Here is a 25,022-nt window from a genome sequence, read left to right as displayed (position 1 = left end):
AAGCCAATACAGGGAGTGCAGAATTATTAGGCAAATGAGTATTTTGTCCACATCATCCTCTTCATGCATGTTGTCTTACTCCAAGCTGTATAGGCTCGAAAGCCTACTACCAATTAAGCATATTAGGTGATGTGCATCTCTGTAATGAGAAGGGGTGTGGTCTAATGACATCAACACCCTATATCAGCTGTGCATAATTATTAGGCAACGTCCTTTCCTTTGGCAAAATGGGTCAAAAGAAGGACTTGACAGGCTCAGAAAAGTCAAAAATAGTGAGATATCTTGCAGAGGGATGCAGCAGTCTCAAAATTGCAAAGCTTCTGAAGCGTGATCATCGAACAATCAAGCGTTTCATTCAAAATAGTCAACAGGGTCGCAAGAAGCGTGTGGAAAAACCAAGGCGCAACATAACTGCCCATGAACTGAGAAAAGTCAAGCGTGCAGCTGCCAAGATGCCACTTGCCACCAGTTTGGCCATATTTCAGAGCTGCAACATCACTGGAGTGCCCAAAAGCGCAAGGTGTGCAATACTCAGAGACATGGCCAAGGTAAGAAAGGCTGAAAGACGACCACCACTGAACAAGACACACAAGCTGAAACGTCAAGACTGGGCCAAGAAATATCTCAAGACTGATTTTTCTAAGGTTTTATGGACTGATGAAATGAGAGTGAGTCTTGATGGGCCAGATGGATGGGCCCGTGGCTGGATTGGTAAAGGGCAGAGAGCTCCAGTCCGACTCAGACGCCAGTGTTACAGGTACCGGGTGGCAGCACCTGTAGACAGCTATATATGTGTCCTGTAAACAGGAAAGAAATGATCAGACAGAGAGACGTGGCTTGCCGTTTCCTGAATACTCCGCCATTATGAGAAAACAGCGCGGAACATGCGCTTCAGGCTGCTAACAACAGGCCAAACCATGGTCTCACACTGCCACCTATTGGTATAAAAATGAAGTGTCCGCTACAAACATCCCAGGGTAGTTACCAAGTTTCCTGTTACAATTACTGTAGTTATTTAGGGCATTTCCAAATGGAAATATCACTTACATTGAAAGTGAAATTACTTAAATTAATTCACATAAATGTGATCACACATTAGTGGGTATCACACACTCCCTGACAAAAACAAAATGGCTCCCAACATTCACAAAATCATGACATTTTTAACTTTTGCTTCTCAAATTCTTATTAACTCTAATCAGTCCAAGAACTAGTTATGAAACAAGCAGTGGGGGTGGTGTGTATGCAGATGGGTTCAGTGATGCGTGATACTGGTATGGTGAGTATGGTATTGGGGTGCAGTACATTGGTGACTGTGACATACACACGGGCGGCACAATTGCCAATGGTGGGTATGGAAATACAGTGTATGATGGTATGGTTGTGGCAGGTAACTGTGGTGCTGTGCGTTCCCCAACTAGATTAACTGCCGCATGTGACTGCACTGAGGGTTTACCCAGTGATTCATAAGTCAGAAACTGTCGTGGCTTCCTGTGACGGGTAGCTCTTCTAATGTCCGTACAAGTATGTCCCGGTGGTTGAACCTGTACGTTAGACTGCAAATGAGTTTCACACTCCTCACCAGACCCTCTGGATTCAGATAGGTTGTCACTACCCACTTCCATTTCTTCCATCTCCTCTCTCAGAGAACATGGCAGGTGTGAGCATTCTCTCCCAGTTTCCTCTTCGAATTGTTCAATGCTGACGGATGGTGAATGCTCAGGCATAGTCAGTATGTCTTCCATCGTCTGCACAGGTGAATGTCCATTTTTTGTGTTTGTTGTCACTCTAATAGGTTCTTTGGTCTGGTATGACTGAGATGCAGGGTGTTGCTCATGGTCCAGGTTCTTTCTCACAGTCCTTTCAACAGGTGCTCTTAGCCAGTACCCCGAGCAATCACTCTCAGAACCGCTGTCAGAGATATCCCACATGTCTGTTTGTCTTTGTGCATCTGCCGATCTTTCCATCCTTCGTCTGTTGCGTGTTGTCTTTCCAATTGCAGGCTTTGCCAGGGGGGGAGTGACTTGAACAGGTAAGTCATTTACAAGTAACAGTAGATTGCGATGCAATGTTCGGGTTCTTTTTGGGTCTCCAGCTTCAGGATGGACTACGTAAACTGGGCTATCTGCTAGCTGCTCTTTTACTATATAAATAGTCCTCTCCCAATATGATCTCAACTTGCCAGGTCCTCCCTGCTCACTGAGGTTTCTGACCAGAACTCTGTCTCCTGGCTGAAGCATGACTCCTTTTGCCTTTTTATCATATGTTATTTTGCCTCTTGCACTAGACTTCTTGCTATTTTCACTAGCAATCCGATAAGCTTCCGACATTCGTTCGGCCCATTTCTTGGCATATCCTGTAGGTGAGTATGTTTCATTTTCCCCCTTCAATCCAAACAGCAGATCGACTGGTAGATGCGGGTGTCGTCCATAGAGGAGATAGAATGGTGAGTAGCCGGTGGACTCATGTCGAGTACAGTTGTACGCATGTACAAGATGTGGGAGGTGGTCTTTCCACTGTACTTTTTCCTTTTCTGTTAATGTTCTCAACATTTGGAGTATTGTCCTGTTGAGACGTTCTGAAGGGTTACTTTGAGGATGGTAAGGTGATGTTCTGGAATGTCCGACACCAGATAATTTCTGTAGTGTCCTGAACAGTTCATTCTCAAATTCACGACCCTGGTCGTGATGTAGTTTGGATGGGTATCCAAATCTGGGTATGAAATCCTGGAAAATCCGTTCAGCAGCTGTTTTCCCACTCTTGTTCCTTGTGGGGTATGCTTGAGCAAATCTAGTGAAATGGTCAATTACCACGAGAATATACTCATACCCTCCACGGCTGGCTTCCAAATGCAAAAAGTCAATACACACCAGTTCTAAAGGGTAGTCCGATCTTATACTACCCATGGGAGCCCTGACGTGTGTTACTGGTTTCTTGGACATGATACAGGGACACTTCTGGGTCACATAGGCTTCAATGTCCTTAGCCATAAAGGGCCAATAGAATCTGTCCCTTGCGAGATGTAGCACTCGGTCTGTCCCAACATGACCCATCGTGTCATGTAAATGTCTTAATGCTAAAGTCCTGTACTTGGCAGGAAGCACTAATTGTCTTCTGTCACTGGTACATCTATACAAGAGGTCATTTTCAAGATGTAACTTACCCCACTCATGGAGGAGTTTATGGGCAGTTCCTCTTACCATCTTGCGTATTTCATCTGTCAGTTTTGCTCCATCTAGTTTCAGCTTGAGGATTTGGCCAATGGCTGGATCCTCTCTTTGAGCTTTAACCAGATCATCATGGCTGATGCTCAGCGAGTTGATATGAGGCTGCTGATGGGGGTCCAGAGAAGAGATATTGAGCATGGCTACTGTTGGGGGAAAACTCTGTAAAAGACCCAGGAGAAATAAAGACACAATGAGACAAGATCACTTTTTATGCTTTAACGTGCACACGGGTAAGCTGTTCAGAACAACTCACACCGTGTACAGAGGCTTGGCACTTTTTATAGGAAAGACAGTGAGAACAGGATAAGAAAATACAAAACAGATAAAATAAACAACTCCATATGTGGCGCTAGTCTCGTCAGCAGAGAGCTGGGAGAAAGCTGTGAGAGATAAAACAATCTAAAACAATATGTCCCAAAACAGTATGTCTTTGCTGAGAAAGTCTAAAAGGATAATTCTAAACTAATCTAACCATAGACGAAGGGCATCCAAACAATGCTTTGTACATTTAAAAGAAGGTAAAGAAACAATCATTTTTCCTGTAACAGCTACCCAAGCAACATCTTTCTGTCTGGCCACCTGGCTTCCATCCCAGACTGCCTGCACTGCCTCATCTGGAAATCCCTCTGTGCAAGCAGTTTCATATTTCTCTATATCCAAGGGGAGACGCGAAAGAGTGTCTGCGTCTACATTTGACTTTCCTGGCCTGTATCTGATGTCGAACCGGAAATCCGAGAGCTCTCCAACCCACCTATGTCCCACTGCGTTTAACTTTGCGGTACTCATTACATAGGTTAGGGGGTTGTTATCTGTATAAAATGTGAAGTGTGGGGCATAGTACAGGTAGTCACGGAATTTTTCACATACAGCCCATTTCAACGCAAGGAACTCTAATTTTCCACTATGCAGGTGGTAGTTGCGTTCTGCTTGTGTCAGAGTCCTAGATCCATAGCCAATTACTCTCAATTTCCCATGTTGACGCTGATACAGGACAGCTCCTAAGCCCTGGTCAGATGCATCTGTATGCAATGTGAAAGGCAGGCTAAAATCGGGATATGTCAGAACAGGGGGGTTGGTGAGGAGGGTCGCCAACTGTTCTAACGCTCTCTGGTGTTTCAGGGTCCACTCAACGTGCTCTCGAGAGGACAGCTGTGGGTGTTTGCTGTTTCTCACAGATTTCGGACACTGAGTTTTGCCTGGCTTGGTCTGAAGGAGTTCATAGATTGGTTTAGCTATTCGGGAAAAATCCTGGATATACGAGCGGTAGTAGCTTAGAAAGCCTGCCAGCTTCCTCACATCACCAACTGTTTGAGGTGTCTTAGATGTCAGGGTTTTGACAGCCTCCAGGTCTGCCGGGTCTATTTTGACTCCTTCAGCAGACACAAGCCGACCCACATATCGGACTTCTTGTTTGAAGAGGTCACATTTCTCCGGCCTCAATTTTACTCCATGTTCTTGGAGTGCCTGGAGAACCTTGCGGAGGGTCTCAACTAGAGATGGCACGATACCACTTTTTTATGTCCGATACCGATATCATAAATTTGGATATCTGCCGATACCGATATGAATCCGATATAGTGTTTTTTAATCAACAAAACTGTTTTTTTTAAATATCTTGCTGCATTTTGTATAAGTTCATACTCAAGTTTAAAACAACAACTACACTAAAGCTATTCTGTTATACCTGTATGCAAAAAAAAATATTTCATAGTTCAGCAATACTGATCAATCTAATAAACTTAAACCTACACCATCCTCCCTATTCTGGTATTTTAAAGAGTACTTAGCAGAAATATTAAGCAACCTAACTAATAGGGTTCCAACTCCCAGCAACAACAAAAATAAATAAATAAAAAATAGGGAACCACCCCTCATGCTCCACCTCATGATGCTTAATCGACGTAATCAACCTTACTTTGATGCAGTGTGAAATAAAATGCACAGAAATCAATTATTTTTCAAGAAATATTAAATAGATTCAACATCTTTCTTCAACAAAATTGCAGACTGCACAGATGGTACCTTCCCAAAGGAAAAAGTACTATAGCTTACTAGGGTATATATATTAGACTTAATAGTCACTATATACAGTAATTGACTTCTATTCCTTTTACATCAAATTAAAACTTTGGGTGTCAGATAATTATTTATTAAAAGCTAGACATTTTAAATGAGAATAAGAAAGAAAAGTATGTCTTTGTGCCCCTTTTCCCTGTTAATGCCCTATCGGCCCCCCTGGCTAAACTTTGCTAGATCCGCCCCTGCACAGTTACCAGCGTCAGCTACGTAGAAAAAGATCCTGGTGTAGAAAGTAATATTAAATACATTCTAACAACAGCTTATCAAGCTTAAACGTGCTGCTGTTGTTCAGCCGCTGGTTTCCTCTTTCTGGTGCAAAGTGGGCCAAAAACAAACCAGAGAGACGGACTCACGACAGAAAAGCCGATCAGCTGATCATTAAGCAGTTTCATGATTAAAGTAGCAGCAAGAAGAGGCAGTCGCTTGTTAAGCTTAACGCGGGAATGCTTTACAAACATTCAGAGATGGACTTACACACTTGCTGTACTTCTCTCGGGGATAACTTTGTCGGAGGTTGCTAGCTAAGCTCCAAATGCTATCCAGACCACCGACAGGTCCCGCATGCCACAGCCGCTCTATCACATGAGACATACTGCTCCGACGTGCTAACGTTCTGAGGTGAGTTACGGCGTGTTGCAAGTTTTGTGAGGTGCTTTCGTGATATTTAATGGATCGGATTACATTTTTTATTTTTCTCCGATATCCGATCCAGTAATTTAGGTCAGTATCGGACCGATACGGATACGTAATATCGGATCGGTCCATCTCTAGTCTCAACATGGTCGTCAAATGTTTTTGCATAGCAAAGTACATCGTCGAGGTATGGGACGCAACATTCATCTCTAAGAGAGCCAAGCATCTCTTCCATGCGCCGCTGAAAAGCAGCTGGGGCATTTGTGAGACCAAATGGGATGCGAACCCATTCATAAAGACCCCATGGTGTTACGAAGGCAGTGAGGTGGCGAGAGCCCTCAGCTACAAAGCCCTGGTGGTAAGCTTTTCCTTGGTCTAAGATGCTAAACCACGAGTACCCACCCAGAGTATCAATCAGATCCTGTATCCTGGGCAGTGGGTGTCGATCGGGAACAGTCTTTTTGTTCAGAAGGCGATAGTCTATGCATAAGCGTAAACTGCCATCTTTCTTTCTGACACAGACGACTGGGGCGGCGTACGGGGACTGAGACTTTACTATCCAGCCTTTTACCAAAAGTTCTTGTATGTACTCTTTAACCTCTTTAAAAAGTGGCTTAGGGATGGATGAGTAGGTTTTCCCCAGGAAGGCCACCGCGCAGTTGGCTGCATGAAGAAAACAATACGTCAGGGAAACGGGAGCCGGTCCCTGTCACGGGACAAACCGTGTCCCACGCTCCGTCCCAATCTGACCTATGTAGTACTAGTGAGACTGTTGCTGTAAGTTTGGCAAAATGTGACGCTGACACCAAACATAATGTAGTGCCAACCCAGAGACAGAATAACCAAGAAAATAAATCTGCTATACTTCTTGGCAGTTCAACCAACAGTAAAAGTGAAAAATTAGCCAAACTAATTGGAAAAAAAGCTCTCACCCAGTGCCATCTAAATGGTTTAGCAGTTAGTGCTTTGTTGGACACGGGAGCTCAAGTGAGCATGATTGAAAGAGAGTGATAAATAAATATCTACCAGATACACCTGTAAGGTCACTTGATGAAGTCATTGATACTGAAGAAGAGTTAAAAGTCCGTGCTGTGAATGGTGACACTCTCCCATTTGATGGCTGGGTGCCAATCACAGTTAATTTGAGAGGGAATGAAGACCCTAATTTGTCAATAACTGTGCCTTTTCTTGTAAGCAGTTTTGTTTTGGAGAGACCGCTGCTGGGTTTCAATGTGATGGAGGAACTTGTGCAGGAACAACCAGGACGGTTCATGCCAACTCTCGTCACCCTGCTTTGCAATGCCATGTCAATACCAACAAAAAAGGCAGAGCTCCTGGTAAACCTCATCAAGGCTGATGAAGCCCCTGCACAATGTGGACGTCTGCGGACTGGCAGGTATGACACCCTCATTCCAGCGGGTCAGGTGATTTGGGTTAAGTGTCCAGTCTCACCTGCCATGAACCTGTCCGAATCTGTTTTCCTCTTTGAGCCTGATGTGGGCATGTACTGCTTAATTTTCTTAGAGAGCTCTTCGTAACTGAAGAGTATTTTTTGCAGTTCTATATCACGTTGGGAAACAGCAGTAGAGCTGGTATTCTGGGTCACACTGTCAGTTACTTCTGTACCACTATTATGACCATCTTCTAAAAACATTGCATTAGTTGGACTCACTTCAACACTGACATCATGAGGCTGAGCATTTGGACATAGATCACATGAATCATTACCAGTGGCAGCCTGTATCTGCAAATCAGAAACATGACCCTGGGTAACAGCATCAACAACATCTTTCAGTGACAATAAGTGTGACATGCCCTGATCTTCTGACTCTAATAAAGCCTTACTGCACATGAAACCACTGATGTACTCGAAGCAACTGTCTTCATCCCCTGACTTAAGGCAAGACTGATCCACTCCTGGCACTGGACCCAGAGATTTGGCAATCTGGAACAGTTCATCAGCAGAGAGGGCGAGAAGGTCTTTCTTGATGGCCCACACCAAGCTCCTCCTCTCACCTTCCGCTATGGTTGCTTCCCTATCCCTTGCAGTGGGTCACACAATGTCAGCTTTCGTACAGTTTTTGCCTTGATGGGCGATGGTCCGAGCACCAAGCAGCACCAAGCAGTCCTTATTTGTCTTTTTCCTTACTTCTTGTCCATTGTGCTAGTTGTGACACATGGCCAATGCATTTCCTGCACAATTAGTAGCATCTATTCTCCATCAGGCAGCAGCAGGAGGTGTCGGTAACAACCAGCAGACTGGAGTTGTTGGTGTTTTCTTGCCACTCTTGGCCCAAAGTACCGGTATTACTGGATCAGCTCCCAGCCTCAAAGGCAGGACTGATCCCGGACGAGCCCCCAGAAAACTGTTACAGGTACCGGGTGGCAGCACCTGTAGACAGCTATATATGTGTCCTGTAAACAGGAAAGAAATGATCAGACAGAGAGACTTGGCTTGCCGTTTCCTGAATACTCCGCCATTATGAGAAAACAGCGCGGACCATGCGCTTCAGGCTGCTAACAACAGGCCAAACCATGGTCTCACACTGCCACCTATTGGTATAAAAATGAAGCGTCCGCTACAAACATCCCAGGGTAGTTACCAAGTTTCCTGTTACAATTACTGTAGTTATTTAGGGCATTTCCAAATGGAAATATCACTTACATTGAAAGTGAAATTACTTAAATTAATTCACATAAATGTGATCACACATTAGTGGGTATCACACCAGCAAGGTGGAGGTGGAGTACTGGTTTGGGCTGGTATCATCAAAGATGAGCTTGTGGGGCCTTTTCGGGTTGAGGATGGAGTCAAGCTCAACTCCCAGTCCTACTGCCAGTTTCTGGAAGACACCATCTTCAAGCAGTGGTACAGGAAGAAGTCTGCATCCTTCAAGAAAAACATGATTTTCATGCAGGACAATGCTCCATCACACGCGTCCAAGTACTCCACAGCGTGGCTGGCAAGAAAGGGTATAAAAGAAGAAAAACTAATGACATGGCCACCTTGTTCACCTGATCTGAACCCCATTGAGAACCTGTGGTCCATCATCAAATGTGAGATTTACAAGGAGGGAAAACAGTACACCTCTCTGAACAGTGTCTGGGAGGCTGTGGTTGCTGCTGCACGCAATGTTGATGGTGAACAGATCAAAACACTGACAGAATCCATGGATGGCAGGCTTTTGAGTGTCCTTGCAAAGAAAGGTGGCTATATTGGTCGCTGATTTGTTTATGTTTTGTTTTTGAATGTCAGAAATGTGTATTTGTGAATGTGGAAATGTTATATTGGTTTCACTGGTAAAAATAAATAATTGAAATGGGTATATATTTGTTTTTTGTTAAGTTGCCTAATAATTATGCACAGTAATAGTCACCTGCACACACAGATATCCCCCTAAAATAGCTAAAACTAAAAACAAACTAAAAACTACTTCCAAAAACATTCAGCTTTGATATTAATGAGTTTTTTGGGTTCATTGAGAACATGGTTGTTGTTCAATAATAAAATTAGTCCTCAAAAATACAACTTGCCTAATAATTCTGCACTCCCTATAGAAGGTCAACAGATGCAACTTTTCCTGACGTGTGTGGACCACCGTGCGAAGCTCTGACAAAGCCTGAGAACATTTTGGCCAGCCGTTCATCATGGTGTATGTTGTAGCTTGTAGCTTGTATGTTAAAGTTTTCAGATGTCGCAAAGTGCAACTTTTAGTGCTTATCTGATTTTGTCATCCACAGTCTATGACAACTCTGTTTTTTTAGCTCAACTATGTTCTGGACATCAGCAGACCCAAAGATGAGCTGATTGTTGAAACGTCTTCTGGATGCCTCACGCGGTCAGGACCCAGTCGCCATCCTATATGGACCCGGACCTATAGTTAACAAAATATTAAATTATATTTAATTTTGACCGGCGATTCAATTTTAAGCGGTAACGTTACATTGTATTAGACCAGGGAACATACAAACCAATGGTGTGCGAGTTAAGCCACCCACGTGACACTACTTAGCCAATCACATCTGCGCATTCAAGGCGATCGCAACGCTGAGTGCAGACACAGACAGACAGAGGAAAGAGACGGTGAGAGGCGAATGACAAGCGAGACGATTAACGATACAGTGAGACAAGATGTGAGTGGGAGTCACAAGAGGTAAAACAACCATGGCGCTTTCAAAAAAGAGAAAAGTAGACATTGAAAATAGAACTTTCAAGACTGAATGGACCGACAGGTATGTAATAACGACAGGAGAGGTCTCAGTGTCTCACTCCAACTTTATTAACTGACTCTCAGAACTTCACATATAGTAAGCGCCAAAATCTCCACCCCAACACTTCCCTTCAACTTGGGTGTGAGTGGAGCCACCTGGTGGTCCGCCACACATACCCCCCCCCCCCTGAACACACAGTTAGGTCTCTATTCAGTCCAGGACCCTGGGTCTAAGCAAACGACCCAAACGACTGAACCTGGGAGGGAGAGAACAGGCAGAGGAAGGTCCATCCTGTGAACGAGGCTGGTGAAGGCGAGCAGGAAAGGCAGGAGGAGGCTCAAACGCCGGTGGTCCGGGGGTAGTCCTGGGGGGAAAACCAGAGTCTGTCAACCCCATCGAAGGAGGACGGCCACGGCGAGGGGCCTGGGCCGGCACTACATTACTGTCCGGAAGAACATGTGCAGGTTTAAGTCTGTCAACACACACAGTCTCCCTTCGACCCCCAAAATCCAAAACAAAATGTTTCTGGCCCGGTTCAATAACCCTGAATGGGCCGTCATACAGCGGCCGCAGCATTGTCCTGTGGGCATCGTGCCTGACAAAAACAAACTTAGCAGTCTCTAAAGTCTTTGGAACAAAGGTGTCAGGCACGCAATGGCGCACCGGACCAGGAACCCGAAGCGAGTGCAAACGCGGGTTGAGAGATAGCACCGATGGATCGAAGCAGGGAGGAGGATTTTCGGGCAAGAATTCTCCAGGCATGCGGAGGGGCTGACCAAACACTAGCTCAGCTGGGGAAGCTCCTTAACCGCAGAGCGCAGCCCAAGCAAAACCCACGGGAGGCGGTCAACCCAATTGCCATCCTTTAAGGAGGTGTGAAAAGCAGCCTTAAGCGACCGGTGTAACCGTTCACACATCCCATTAGCTTGCGGGTTGTATGCGGTTGTGCGGTGGACTTTAGCCCCCAGTCCATCAGCCATGGCCAACCAAAGCTCGGAAATGAACTGGGGGCCTCTGTCTGACGCAATGTCCGCGGGTGGGCCAAAACACGAGACCCAGGTTGACAAAAACACCTTGGCCACCACTTCTGCGGTAGTGGACGCCAGGGGGACCGCCTCCGGCCACCTGGTGGTCCGGTCAACAACAGTCAAAAGGTGCGTAAAACCTTGTGACTGCGGCAGAGGACCCACCAGATCAACATACACATGATCGAAACGTTTGCCGGGTATGAAGAACGGCTCCAGGGGTGCCTTGGTGTGTTTATGAACCTTCGCGCGCTGGCAGGGAATGCACGCCGACGCCCATTCCTTAACAGATTTGCAAAGGCCTGGCCAAACAAATTTAGAGCTGACCAGTTTAACAGAGGCCCGGACCCCTGGATGAGAGAGAGCATGTACCGAGTCAAAAACTTGACGACGCCAGGAAGCGGGAACCACTGGGCGAAGGCGGCCGGTGGAAACGTCACAGACGAGGAGGGGACCACCGTCCTGCATGGTTCTGTCCTCTAGTATGAGGCCCGTCTGGGTGGATTTAAGCGCGAGGATGTCACCGCTCTGATCGGCAGCCATGGCGGAGTAGTCTATGCCGAGAAAGACGGGAGAAACCAGCGCACGGGACAAACAGTCAGCCACATGATTGGGTTTACCAGCCACGTGCCGAATGTCCGTGGTAAACTCAGAAATGGCTGCCAACTGGCGCTGCTGGCGTGCACTCCATGGATCAGAAACCTTGGACATGGCAAACGTCAAGGGTTTCTGGTCCACGTATGCGGTAAAGTGACGATCCTCGAGAAAAAAACGGAAATGACGAGTCGCCAGGTGGAGCGCCAGTAGCTCCCTGTCAAAAACGCTGTAATTGCGTTCGCTGTCACGTAGCGTACGGCTGAAAAAGGCGAGCGGTTGCCAGACACCCAAGATTCGCTGTTCCAGCACCGCACCCACCGCTATGTCCGACGCATCGGTGGTCAACGCAATCGGCGCTGAGGGGGATGGGTGGGCCAGAAGGGCAGCATCAGCTAACGCTGACTTAGCATCAGAAAACGCTTGGATTCTTTCCGGAAACCAGTCAACGGAGTCATTAGCTTTCTTACCTTTTAACGCGCCATAAAGGGGCTTCAGCAGATGTGCCGCTCTGGGGAGAAAACGGTTGTAAAAATTCACCATCCCCAAAAATTCCTGCAGTGCCTTAACATTCGTGGGATGCGGAAATTCCGAAACAGCTTGGACGTTGTCAGGCAACGGAACCGCGCCCTCGGCGGAAACACGGTGCCCAAGGAAATCGAGAACGGGCAACCCAAACTGGCATTTAGACGGATTAATAATCAGTCCATGCTCCGCCAAACGCTGAAAAACCTGACGCAGATGGAACATGTGCTGCTCCTTCGAGCTGCTGGCCACCAGTATATCATCAAGATATACAAAAACAAAGGGCAGCCCGCGCAAGACCGAGTCCATCAACCGCTGGAAGGTTTGGGTGGCACCTTTCAGGCCAAACGGCATGCGCAGAAACTCGAAAAGGCCGAAAGGTGTAATTACGGCGGTTTTGGGGACATCCTCCCCGCGCCCGGGAACCTGGTGATATCCCCGTACCAAATCGATCTTCGAAAAAACCGAGGTCCCCGCAAGATGGGCGGAAAAATCTTGGATGTGGGGAATGGGATAACGATCGTTCTCTGTGACATTATTAAGACGGCGGAAATCCCCACAAGGTCGCCACCGACCATCAGATTTAGGCACCATGTGTAACGGAGAAGCCCAGGCACTGTTCGAATGCTGCACGATGCCCAGGCGCTCCATGGTGGCAAATTCTTCCCGAGCGACAGCCAGTTTGGCAGGGTTGAGGCGGCGCGCGCGCGCGCGCGCGAACACCAGGGGCCCTACTGTAGTTATGTAATGCTCCACCCATGCTTCGTCACCGTGCTCGAGAAAGTGGGGACAGTGAGTGAGGGAAACTCAGAAAGCAAACACTGAAAAACGTCACCCAAATCTACTGAGTTAGCATGTACCACGGGCTGAGCACCCTGAGTCAAACAGGTAATGAGGAAAATAACACAGCATCAATTAAACATCTGTTAGCAACATCAACCAGCAGTCCGTGAGCACAAAGAAAATCAGCGCCTATTATAGCAGCAACAACAAAGTTCCACTGAAAGTCACGGTCATGAAAGCAAACAGTCACCAACCTTTCACCGAAAGGTTTTGATGGGAGAGCCATTATCCGCTGTTAGCAATGGCCCGCAGCCCTCAGCTAGCCTGTCCGAGCCAGCCGGGGGAAGAAGGCTCTTCTGTGAGCCGGAGTCCACCAGGAAACGCCTCCCCGAGCATGAGCCCTCTAAGAAAAGCAGCCTTTCCTTGCCAGCGGTCGCGGCTGCTACAGAGCGCTGACATGCCCATTTCCCTGGGTCTGGAAACTGCAAGGCGGGAGACAGCGCCGTGCCTTCGCTCCAAAACGCTGGTGATAAAAACAAAGCCCTTTTCCGCGGTGCCGCTGTGCAGCGATTCCGGCCACCGTGGACGACTCGTCCACGGTGGCCGGAATGCTCCCGGAATGCTCCGGAATGCTCCCTCCGACTCGGAGGGCCCCTGGGGCATCGGTGAGGGGGCGGGGGAAAACGCTGGTGAGTTCTGAACAATCGCCTGGACGCCGAAAGTCCTGGTAGCCAGGAGGATGCGATCCGCCTCTTCCGCAAGGGAGCGGTAATCCTTCGTGGCCAATAGCGGGGAGTTGGCAAGGCCAGCGCGCATTGGAGCCGGCAGCTGTCGGAGAAAGAGGTGGGTGAAGAGAAATCCTCCGTCATCCGCGCCCAGCAAGGACAGCATGCTCTCCATGAGCTCGAGAGCGGTGCCGTCGCCCAGGCCCGTGAGGGAAAGGAGTTTCTCGGCCCGCTCAGCATCAGAGAGGGAGTAACGCCGCAGCAGCAGCGCCTTGAGGGCGGCATACTTGCCTTGGGCTGGGGAGTCCCGGACGAGAGTCATCACGCGGCGGGTTGACAGCGGGTCAAGTGAGGCCACCACATGGTGGTATTTAGTATCGTCGGCTGAAACTCCACGAAGAGCAAACTGAGCTTCTACGTGCACGAACCATGAAGGAGGATCGTGAAGCCAAAAATCCGGCAATTTAAGCGCCACAGCAAACGCAGCCATCGGCGGAGGTGAAAGTCCGGCGGTCCGATGCTTCCAGGCCGGAGCTGGCTTCGTCGTCGAGCCTTAGCATGTTCGCTACAGGGGTCACCAATGTGGAGGTATGTAATAACGACAGGAGAGGTCTCAGTGTCTCACTCCAACTTTATTAACTGACTCTCAGAACTTCACATATAGTAAGTGCCAAAATCTCCACCCCAACACTTCCCTTCAACTTGGGTGTGAGTGGAGCCACCTGGTGGTCCGCCACAATATGTTCATTCTTCCGGCCGCAAGCAGCAAACCAGTGTGTCTCATATGTTCAGAAACCGTGGCACTGATTAAAAGTGGCAATGTCAAACGCCACTATGAGACAAAGCACAAAGCTTTTGAACAATTATACCCACCCCAGTCTGAACTCAGGTCCCAGAAAATTAGCAGTCTCAGAGCCCAATATGATCAATCCACAAGGATCTTAACCAGTTCTTTCACCGCCCAACAACATGCTCATGAATGTTCCCTCAGAGTTGCTTGGATTTTAGGTCAACACAAAAAGCCCTTTGCAGATGCAGGTGTTGTCAAAGAGTGCATGAGTGCAGTAGCAGAAACATTACTTGAGGGTAAACAAAAAGAAGAGCTTTGTGACAAAATAAAGCAACTACCTATGTCAGCATCAACAGCCCGGCGGCGGGGTCTGTATATTCTCGATTACCGCTGTCGAGAAATAAAACAAACTTTTAAAAATCTGCTCCGGGTCGGGAGGGGCGGTATAACACACTTGGATTACTCCGTCACATCCTGTTATTCAAAAAATGGCGGATAATGCAACATATTGTTTACCTTCGGTTTTAAAACTTATTTCTCCGCAGTTCTCCCGGTATGCGGAGACGAAAATAACGTCGTCTTCTTGTTCTTCTTTTCCCCGCGGCGGCAGTGGAGGTTCTGCGGGTAGTATGGCGTCTAATTCGGCACGGAAAACGGCCGGATTTATGCTGCTACTCTCCGCACTATCGATAGCTTCTGTAAGTATCAGATTTTTTGATAAAACAAGTCTATCTAAACTTATTTAAAAAAATGATATATACTTATTTAATCGTACCGTAGTCCACTTGCGTGAAATCATTGATGTAGAAATCTAAAAGAAAGTAATCAAATTATTGACATCTCTGTTGATATATAATTTAAAGTCGTAAAGAAAAAAAAAAAAAAAACAACTTACCGGGGTGAGGTACGAACAGATCTGGCGAGATGGCCCTGGCGCTCTGATCGGCGGCGTTGTTTGAACGGGATGCTGACATAATATTCACGGATTCTTCCTCGCGATTGGTAGAACTTTCATAGTAGGGGCCGAGCAGATATCGGCTCTTTTGACTCCCCTCCCGTTTCTTCTCTCATTTTATCCTCGTCTAGCGAGGCATCTGTTTTTTCGCATCTTTCTCTTGACAATATTGTCAGTTAGAGAGGGTTTTTTTTTTTTTCCTCATCCTTCGGGTCTCTCTCTCTCTCTGTGTGTGTGTGTGTGTGTGTGTGTGTGTGTGTGTGTGTGCAGTCGGGAGAGTTGAGGTATCCAATTTCCTTTTTTTGAATACCTTCTTGTGAGGGCTGTCTGTTTTCCGCATTCTGCAACGGTAAAATACGACTTAGAGGCGGATATTTGTTTTACCTTATGGGCAACAGTTGTTCTTGTTCGCCTCCTGTTGACAAAACTCGCCTCATGGTTTAAACTTGACTCTGAGAAAAAAAACTCTTTCCCACAGAGGGGGTGCTTTAATAAACTTATTCGAATATGAGCTTTTTTCCACTAAGGCTTATTTTAGGGGAGGAGATGTACGAAATTATTTACCGGGTTACAAGCAATGATAATATCGGCTGTTGACTCCTCAGTGTCATCATTTTCTGTCTATTGAGAAAACCCATTGTAAAAGTAGCTAAAAGTAATGAAGAAAAAAACTCTACCAAGGAGCAGGCTGCGCAAAACCTACCTCATATAGATGTTTTAATAATAATAATAATATTTTTTTTGGGGGGCGCAATATAGGTTATAAGCATTGAGAAAAAACTGATATCTGCTGTCTCATTCCTCCTTGACCCGCGGGGTGTGTGTGTGTGTGTGTGTGTGTGTGTGTGTGTGTGTAACAAGATCGCCTGTCACGGCAATTATGGTTTGTTTTTCAGTCACTTGTAAAAGGGACTATCAAAAGGAAAAGTAGTATTCACTAAGGGATATTTATTCATTTTTACACATACGAGGTAGGCAGCCTGTAGGTTACAAACGGATAGAAAGTTCTTCTTTTCATCACAAGCTATGGTGTATCTTAAAGGTTTTTTACTGCGTCTGTATTATAGGAAAATAAAATACTATTGAAAGAAACGGTTCTCTACAGGCAATAAGAAGTCACTCTTTTTTCCCATTACACGCGCCGGTGCAGCTTAAGAAAGTAAAATTACATCCGCTATTGTAAAAAAAAAAAAAAAAAAAAAAAAAAAAATACAGAGAAAATTGACAAAATATTGAAACAGAATTCAAACTATGAGTTTGTGGAAAACTAACTGCCGCTCTGTCTCTCTATACAGCACAGAATCAGCTGCTGCATCACCGCTCTGCTTTTATTCCGCTCCCATGCTGCAGACCCTCCCTCCCTCTAAAAACTTTTTTCTTTTTTTTCCAACAACAGGTTTCCCCTCCCTTCTCCGGATGCCGGGGGTTTCCCACCCCTCCCTTCTCCGGATGCAATTCGTCACGCTTATTACACACTTCCGGGGGGAGGTCAAAAGGTCATGATTAGGGCCATCAATCAAATCGATTAAATTTTGTCACATACTGTAGGGAGTATCTCTCTGGCAATTTATAATCAAACAGTTTAAGCTTTCCCCATGGTGTCTTGAAGACCATATTGTTTAAAAGTCTGCAACTGTGTGCTAGCTTTATGATAAGAATTATCAGCCTATATTGATGGTTACAAATTATTGTGTGGGTGTGCATGTGCAATCTTTTATATAAAAAAAAACAAACAAAATTTGATATTTTGTAATGTAATATTGGACTGACTTGCTTTGAAATGCCAGGAATTACAAACTCAGATTTATTGATTAATTGAATGCAGAAAGTGAGAGACAGCATCTAGGTCTAAATCTTGTGCTGCAAATGATGACAATAAAAGTCTCAAATATAACAAAACCAAAGATTATAGATACTCAACAAATACAGACTTTTCCCATCACTTAAACCCAAACAGATCCTCAAAGTATAACTGATTGCATTCAATTTGCCTCCAAAACAACAACAACAACTAAGCTCAAACAACAAAAATGAGTAAATAAGATTTCCTATGCAAACTGGGCCTTTTTATCTTTAAAGGTAGAAAAGCTGGTCATCCAGTTTCATATTGGGCTCTTTGTGGATGCTCTGACCCACAAGGAAAGCCAACTTGTGGGCGTACTGGCAGGGAGCAGGCACTCTGATGATCCCCTAAAGCACAAAGAAAAACAATCAGGCATGACCAACACAATGCCAAAGTCAGTGACATTTACACAGTCGGGGAAAATTATTTGATCCTGCTGAATTTATACGTTTGCTCACTTACACAGAAATGAAGTCTAATTTTTAATGGCAGTTTTATTTTAACAAATATAGAAAAAAAAACATTATATCAGAGTTATGAATGGATTCACATGTCACTGAGTGAAAAAAGTATTTGATACACAAGTAAAACACAAGTGGGTACTTTGTGAAGGAACTCTTGGCCAGTACAGCCGTATAGTCTGTCACCAGGTTTGCACACATCTCTGGAGTGATTTTGGCCCGGTCCTTTTTACAGAAACTAAGTCCTTTAGGTTTCTCAGTTGCCACTTGGGAACTCAAAGCTTAAGCTCCCTCCACAGGTTTTCTATACAATTGAGGTCTGGAAACTGACTAGACCACTCAATGACCTTAATGTACTACTTCTTTGGCCGGTATGTTTTAGGTCATCATCATGCTGGAAGACTGATTTGGACTAGGGCTGCCACGATTAGTCGACTATCAAAATCGTCGACGACTAATTTAATAGTTGATGTGTCGTTTGAAGCTTTGTAAGATCCCAAAAGACGCAGGAATAAGTAGTAGTATTTAAGGGTGTAATAACGGACTGAAGCAGAAGATGGCAGCAGTGCATGTACAAGGATGCCAGCTGCCGTTAAACCTTGAAGAAGAGGAAGCCTTGTCCCAGAATTCGTAGCGCAGCCCTGCTCAGTTTCCAACAATGGCGGCAGCTAGTTAATTTTAATGTTACCCTTATTATTCTTTCTGGGTCACAAAATAAACGTTTAACATATTTTCAGGCGAGAATGTAGCTGTGTAAACTTCAAATATCTGCTCAGTTTATCCGTGTATTTCCGTGGTGCTGATGCTGCGCTGAGCAAAAACCTCCTGAAGCTTTTGAAGTGTGAAAAATCAGGGTGAAAAAATGCAGCAAAGACCTGACACAGGACCTGAGAGATGCATCTGGGCTTGCAGTTGATCCATATACTGCTTACTGAAGCCACATCAGAAATGGTGTCATTGTGAGGGTGGCTGTCAAAAAATTACTGTTAAGGAAGAGAAATTGGAAGAAAATGTTATGGTATGCCAAATGACACAATAACCAGACTGAAAATCCCTGTGAGCCCTGTTGCAACAGTGCTTATTGAGTCATAGTTTGACAGAGAATAAACAAAAACAGCCAACATCCACATAAAACTCTTGGATTACTTAAAGAATTGACCTGAAAGCTTGCCTGATACATAGATTTCTTGGAATATAAAGGTCATCTTACTGAATATTGATATACAAGATAAGGGGTATATAGTCTCAATGACACGGTCATCTTTGTATTGCATTATACTGAGTTGTTTCTCCTCATAAGCTGTTTCACAGATGAGCCATTAAAGGAAAAGCCACCACATATCTCTAAACGGCTCACACAACATAATCAGAGTGATATTCTTTTAACCAAATTAACCCGCAGTGTTATTTTTAGTGTCTTGTATTTGATCATTATTTCTGCAAGTTTTAGTTCACACTTACATCCTGTCAATGTTGTCTTTTTAAAACCTTTCTGAGACACACACAACAGTTTTAAAAAATTCTTTGGCAGTATAATAATCATAATGTAAAGGGGAAGTCTGATAAACATGTGTGCGTGCATGTTTGTATGTATTCCAGCAGGTTTGGCTGGATCCATTTCCAGTCGCAGCCATGTGCCCTTGTGCCCCAGGCTGTGCTCCGGCTCATCAGCCTACATTCTTGCTCTCAGGCTAGGCTTTGTAACATTGGGGACCAGCCGCATCCTACTTCTGAAAATGTCTGCCAGTGCCGGTGATTACCTGACAGTAAACACATGCACACAACTTTTATTTTTCACATCTGGATAAATAGATTTAAAAAACAGTGTTAATTTTTCTGGCGTGCATTACAGTGATGTGTTGGCAGCTTGCTCAGTACGTGTCTTCACATTTTGTTCTGTTTGCAGAAAACAAGTATGACTTCCTCCCAGCATCTGTAAATCTGCTTGCCGAGGCTCTTCTGGTCATGTCAGTCAGGGTCATAGTCCAAGGTAAACTTTGATAGCATACTGCTGTTCTCATTTGAAGTCATGCTGTTGTCTAAAAATTGTTTGCCTCATTCTGATGTCTTTTCAAAAAAAGGTTGCCATGGTTACACAGGCATGAGGCACATCGCCATTCTGAAGCTGGTTGGCACACAGTTGCCAGATATGGGCGGAGTCTTGGAGCTCTATCCTATCAATGGTAAGAATTTTTAATACAAAATAGTGAACAGATATATTTTCTGAAAGCTAAGGTCTCTACTTTTTTGGTATCTGAGTTCAGTGTGATAAGTTTAGAGGAAGAGGAAAATGTCGATGTGCTACATCTATTGTGAAATTCACTCTTTAATAGGTTGTTCCTAACCTGATCCTCTGGTCCATCCAGGGAGTGCTACCGTGGAGCGTGAAGGGCTCTCAGCTACCCTCGTGAAGGACATGAGAAACTACTTCCAAATCAGCCCAGAATACTTCTCCATGCTGCTGGTGGGGAAGGACGGCAATGTTAAGTGCTGGTACCCCTCACCCATGTGGTCCATGGCCATTATCTATGACCTGGTAGACTCTATGCAGCAGGGCCGTGCAGAGAGGTTTAAAGGGGCGGGTGCTCAAAGTTAAAAAGGGGCACATTGAACCAGGCTGAATAACAACAACACACATTCATCAAGAATCTAATATGGGAAGGGCAGGGCTGTGTTGATCTGAGACTGTAGACATTAAAAAGTCCAGAGGAGAGATGGTAGCTGATTAAACAAGTGTCATGAGATAATAACAAAATGCAAAGATTGGTGACAGCGCTTGGAACCATAAGGCAACAAAAAACTGTGAGAAATCATTTAGGCTCTGCCTGTGAATCACTCTTCCTTCTTCTTCCTTCCATCATTTCATATATCACTCTCCACTTGCTATGTGAGAACAAGGCACAACTTGCTATTGCAATAAACTATAATCTAATCATCCACACCTAACAACTCTTGCACTTAATCTATAATAAAATGATGACAGAAAAATGTTATAGCACTGCCTTTAGTAGCTTCACACAGCTCCTGCTGTTTCCTCCTCATGTCCTTCTTCAGAATACTGTATATACTATGGGCATCATGGTGCTGATCCAGAATCCTTACATTATTATTTATTACTAGAGTTACAATAATAAAGCAATGAGGAGGGGGAAGTAATAAATATGAAATAATGTCATTATGATGATTCCATTTGTTTCACTATCCACTCTGTGCAGGGCAAAGCTTATTACATGTTTAAACTGTAGAGATACAATAATTTTACTGCTGTAAAATCCAACTTTTGTCTTATTTAAAATATAAATCTAATATAATCTGCTTCTTAATGTATGTTCTTTAAAATACAGCGTGTGTTTTTAATATATTATAATTATAATAATGCATAATTATGTGGACATGCATATTAAATTGTTTTTTAGTGAAATATAATCCCTCCAGAAAGGCAGGAAAAGCCCGGAAACTTACTTTAAAACTAAATATGTTCCCTAAAACGGTGACAGAGCTACAGACCCATGACAGCCTTACACAGGTAGCCAGCAGCTGTGACCAGCACTACATGTGCAGTTAATAAAAGGACAGGTAATGTTTGTCGCGCTGTTGCACACACAGCACGCTCGTTTGTTTCAGTTCGTCAGTTGCAACAAGACAGCTTACCAACGTGTACGTAATAAATCAAAAATCAAATCAAATCAAATCACTTTTATTGTCACATCACATGTGCAGGTACACTGGTAAAGCACATGTGAGTGAAATTCTTGTGTGCGAGCTTCACAAGCAACAGAGTTGTGCAAAATACAATAATGTAAACAAGCAAAATACAAGAATGGCTACATCTGAAACTAATAAATATATGTACAATATATAATAGTATATGCATTTCGTATAATAGTATATGCATTTAAGCTAATAAGCTAATACTCCTGTGTGCTACACACTACAGTGCACGCTGTACACCTACTTACTGGTTGTGTCGCATCAGTCTGTGTCTCTGAGTTAATTTGTGTTTCTCCTACAGCTCCGGACCGCTAAAAATGCGCGTGCTCTTTGTGAGCTCGTTCCCGGCTCGTAACCAGCGCGTTCTGCCGTCAAGGGCGATCATTGGTTAAATGTGATCATGTGACTGATGCAAGCCAGATCCTTTTATTTAGCAAAACTGTGATTAATAGTTAAATATTATTGTTGAGGGGCACAGACAGGACTCCGCACACACACATTAAAAAAAAAATATATATATATTTTTTTAAAAAGTTGCCTCAACAAAAGGGCACTTTGGGCACCCATCAGGAAAGGGGCGGGTGCTCAAGCCCCTCTAGCCCCCCCCTCTGCACGTGCCTGCTATGCAGCTCCGCAGACAGGAGATGGCCATCCAGCAGTGGCTTGGCATGCGCTGCCCTGAAGACTAATATGGTGGCTATGGTTACCATCAACGAACACGGTTATCAGGATGGCTATCACCAGGGGTATGGTGATAAAAGGTGCGTGCATTCCAATGATGCACACTGGCCTGCAGCTGGTCCTTGGTGCTACCTTCCTTTGGCCCAAAACCTTTGTGTGTCTTTCCCATCTCCCACCGGGCAGTTGGCACAGACGACTATTTTGTAGCACTTAGTGAAGGGAAGAAAAATGCTTTCACATATCCAGTTCTTTAACATTCCCTATATAGCATAGTACGCTGCTTTATACTTAGCAGCGTCAGATCTGGTTAGTCAGTAAATTTATGGATGAACCTGAAGGTTCAGAAATGGATTGCGTACTTTAGTTTTTGCCGGGTTTGTTTTTTTTTGTTTATTTCAACTTAAAACATTATTGCATCGTGTGTCATCTCTAACAGGCTTTTTTAGATCAGACTTACATAGTTTCAGCACACACGTTGATTTTGTAGATAATAGAACATTTTTATTGGACATCTGTTGCATTTGAAGTGCAGTTACCAATAATATTATTAAAAGCATCACATTATTTCTCTTTTGTAAAGTTTCTGTTGCTATACATTGTTTCTATTTATTCTTTGTTTCTATATGGCTATATGAAAATAAACATTTGTTTACTACCAGGTCCTTTAAATTATTTGTCTCACTTTCAGTGCCAATGCGCTGCAATAATCTTTTGAGCAACACCTCCCCCTAGTGGCAAAAGTGGAAAAATATTTCCAAGTATATTTTAGTGGTCATGTAATGATTGAAACAACCTGCCGTACTTGTAATATCTACAGTAGTTTTAGACCTTCTCAACTTACTGTCCCCTCAATGCAATCACATTTGCAAAAACACTTTGCGAGTAAGAAGGGCTTGAATCCACCTACCCATTTTCTTCCACTTATCCAATTAAGGGCATGGGGAGGCTGGAGCATCTCTCAGCTGCCATAGAGCAAGAGACAGAGTTTGTATTAAACATGGCCAAAGTGTATGTACAAGTGAGTCTTGTTCATTTAAAGCTTAGACATCAGACTGCGTTACAGTCTCTTTTCTCTTGGATCTGTATAATGTTAGTGGGTGTGGAACACTGTTATTCAGCAGGTGGGTAAACTATCTAAGAGTTGGCTTAAAGGAACTGATAGGGAGCTAAAACAGCTATCAAGCATGTGCAAAGTAATAGAAGAAAAACATGGAGTTAGAGCAGCTAGTACCCTTTAGGTCTTCCTCCAGAAAACCTCAGTATTTAAATAAATGCACAAATTTATGACAAGACATCAGCGATTGTATTAAATTGCATTACTTGCACAGAAGTAAAACAACTTGCCATTTATTTTACAAGAAAATGCATTCACACGTGAGGATTTTAATGGCACAAACAACAATCTTTAGACAATGTTATTTTACAGTTTAACAAGAAAATATTCAAGCCCCAAGTAAGAGAGGCAGGGAGTTTGTGGTGCTGACAGAAAGTCAGGCATTAGTGGCAATTATGTCAATGCCACTTATTCTGGCTCAGAAAATAAACAAATAAAAAAATAAACTGCCTCTTCCACAGTACAATACAAACTGAATTCATCATAGTGTGGATAAAGATTCAAAATCACCACAATTTCAAACAAATCTATTATCAAAACAATCCTGAAACTGCAGTTTCTGGTCCTTAGACGTCCAGCACCAGCAAGCAGTCAAATAGCAGCATGTACAACAGGAATCATGTAAAGAAATACACTGTCCATAAAAGGAATCCATAATGAATCCAAAAGTATCACTTATTTTCCAACAAACAGCGTTGCTGGTACTTTCCCCCATATGAATGACAGCAGTCATCCACAGACAGGCACGTTTCCAAAATATACACATTTCGCTAATTCTGTTATTAAACACTTTGTTTTTAATTCTAGGAGTCTATCATATAATCTATCAACAGTATCTTTCACCGTTTACCTGCTTATCACTGTTCAAATAAATGCTTTCACAGACAATCTGTGACCATGTTCCATCCAGTCAATTGTCCAGTTCGATATCAGCAGCAGGAAAGATGCAGAGTATCCTCTGGATACTTGGGAGTGAGCTCTATCATTACTACAAGGACTCTTCATCAGAAACACTGTCTGCATTTGCCTTTGTCAGGAGCTCGAGCTCCTCACTGTCCTGCAACACAAAAAAGAGACAAGGCATCAGAATGAATGAACAAGTGATCAAATCCAGTGGACAAATCTGCAGACATTGAGGCACTGTGCACATCTTTTTTCTGTTTTCAGAAAGTGGAGGGCAGTATTTACTCCCCGAAAAACACCGGGGAAGTACCGTGCATTTTAAAGCCACGGCTGCCAATGGAGAGGGTATTTTTGTTAGTGCTCTAGCAAAGAAACAAACACCTGAAACCTGGCATTTCACCTGATTTACAGGGTTTCTTCAATACAGAACAGGACGCTGGGGATGAAAAGAATTCCAGGATAGTATCCCCACAGACTACTGTATTGTTAAATAGCTTCTTCCATCAAAAAACACTTGACTACTAAAGGAATTCTATGAAGTAAGGCTCCAGCATGAGCCTGGATGCTATTTTCATAGCTGGGAATCAGGTTTCCTCTTGCACTCAAGAAATGACATTACAGAGAAACAAGAGCCAAGTTTCCTGCAGAGCACTTGGTATGTGGGCGGGAGTAGAGGAAGTGGATATACATCGGGGTTAGGTGAGCGAAGTTGTGTGAGGAAAAGGAGTGTGTGGGCTTGTGTGCGTGACTACTGAGGATTT

The 25,022-nt window shown here is 44.3% G+C and overlaps 3 protein-coding genes across 4 annotated transcripts in view; 1 reads left to right on the top strand and 2 right to left on the bottom strand.

Annotated features, from left to right (window-relative positions):
- LOC308411799 (uncharacterized protein) overlaps positions 1-25,022 on the top strand; it is a gene marked incomplete at its 3' end in the record, with an annotated part of 120,081 nt that overhangs the window by 24,013 nt on the left and 71,046 nt on the right. The gene's annotated exons all lie outside the window — the stretch shown is intronic.
- LOC308411801 (uncharacterized protein) lies at positions 9,971-15,657 on the bottom strand (the record flags this gene model as incomplete). The annotated part of the gene is made up of 5 exons (XM_080905827.1): positions 15,489-15,657; positions 15,369-15,404; positions 15,110-15,289; positions 10,408-10,515; positions 9,971-9,987 (listed from the first exon to the last, which is right to left on the bottom strand). Exons 1-5 carry the CDS (start codon positions 15,565-15,567, stop codon positions 9,971-9,973), a joined length of 420 nt encoding a protein of 139 aa, XP_080761953.1. The 5' UTR covers positions 15,568-15,657.
- LOC308411507 (UDP-sugar transporter protein SLC35A5-like) overlaps positions 23,544-25,022 on the bottom strand; it is a 47,948-nt gene continuing 46,469 nt past the window's right edge. For both annotated transcript variants that reach the window (XM_080905426.1, XM_080905425.1), the window contains one exon: positions 23,544-24,415. In XM_080905426.1, coding sequence (XP_080761552.1) covers positions 24,347-24,415 — 69 coding nt within the window. In that variant the 3' untranslated portion in view covers positions 23,544-24,346. The remainder of the gene's footprint in view (positions 24,416-25,022) is intronic.

The sequence above is a fragment of the Rhamphochromis sp. 'chilingali' genome (assembly GCF_963969265.1).
Source record: "Rhamphochromis sp. 'chilingali' genome assembly, chromosome: 15".
NCBI lineage: Eukaryota > Metazoa > Chordata > Actinopteri > Cichliformes > Cichlidae > Rhamphochromis > Rhamphochromis sp. 'chilingali'.
Note: the sequence above shows the minus strand (reverse complement) of the source record. Positions and strands in the feature narration are given on the sequence as shown.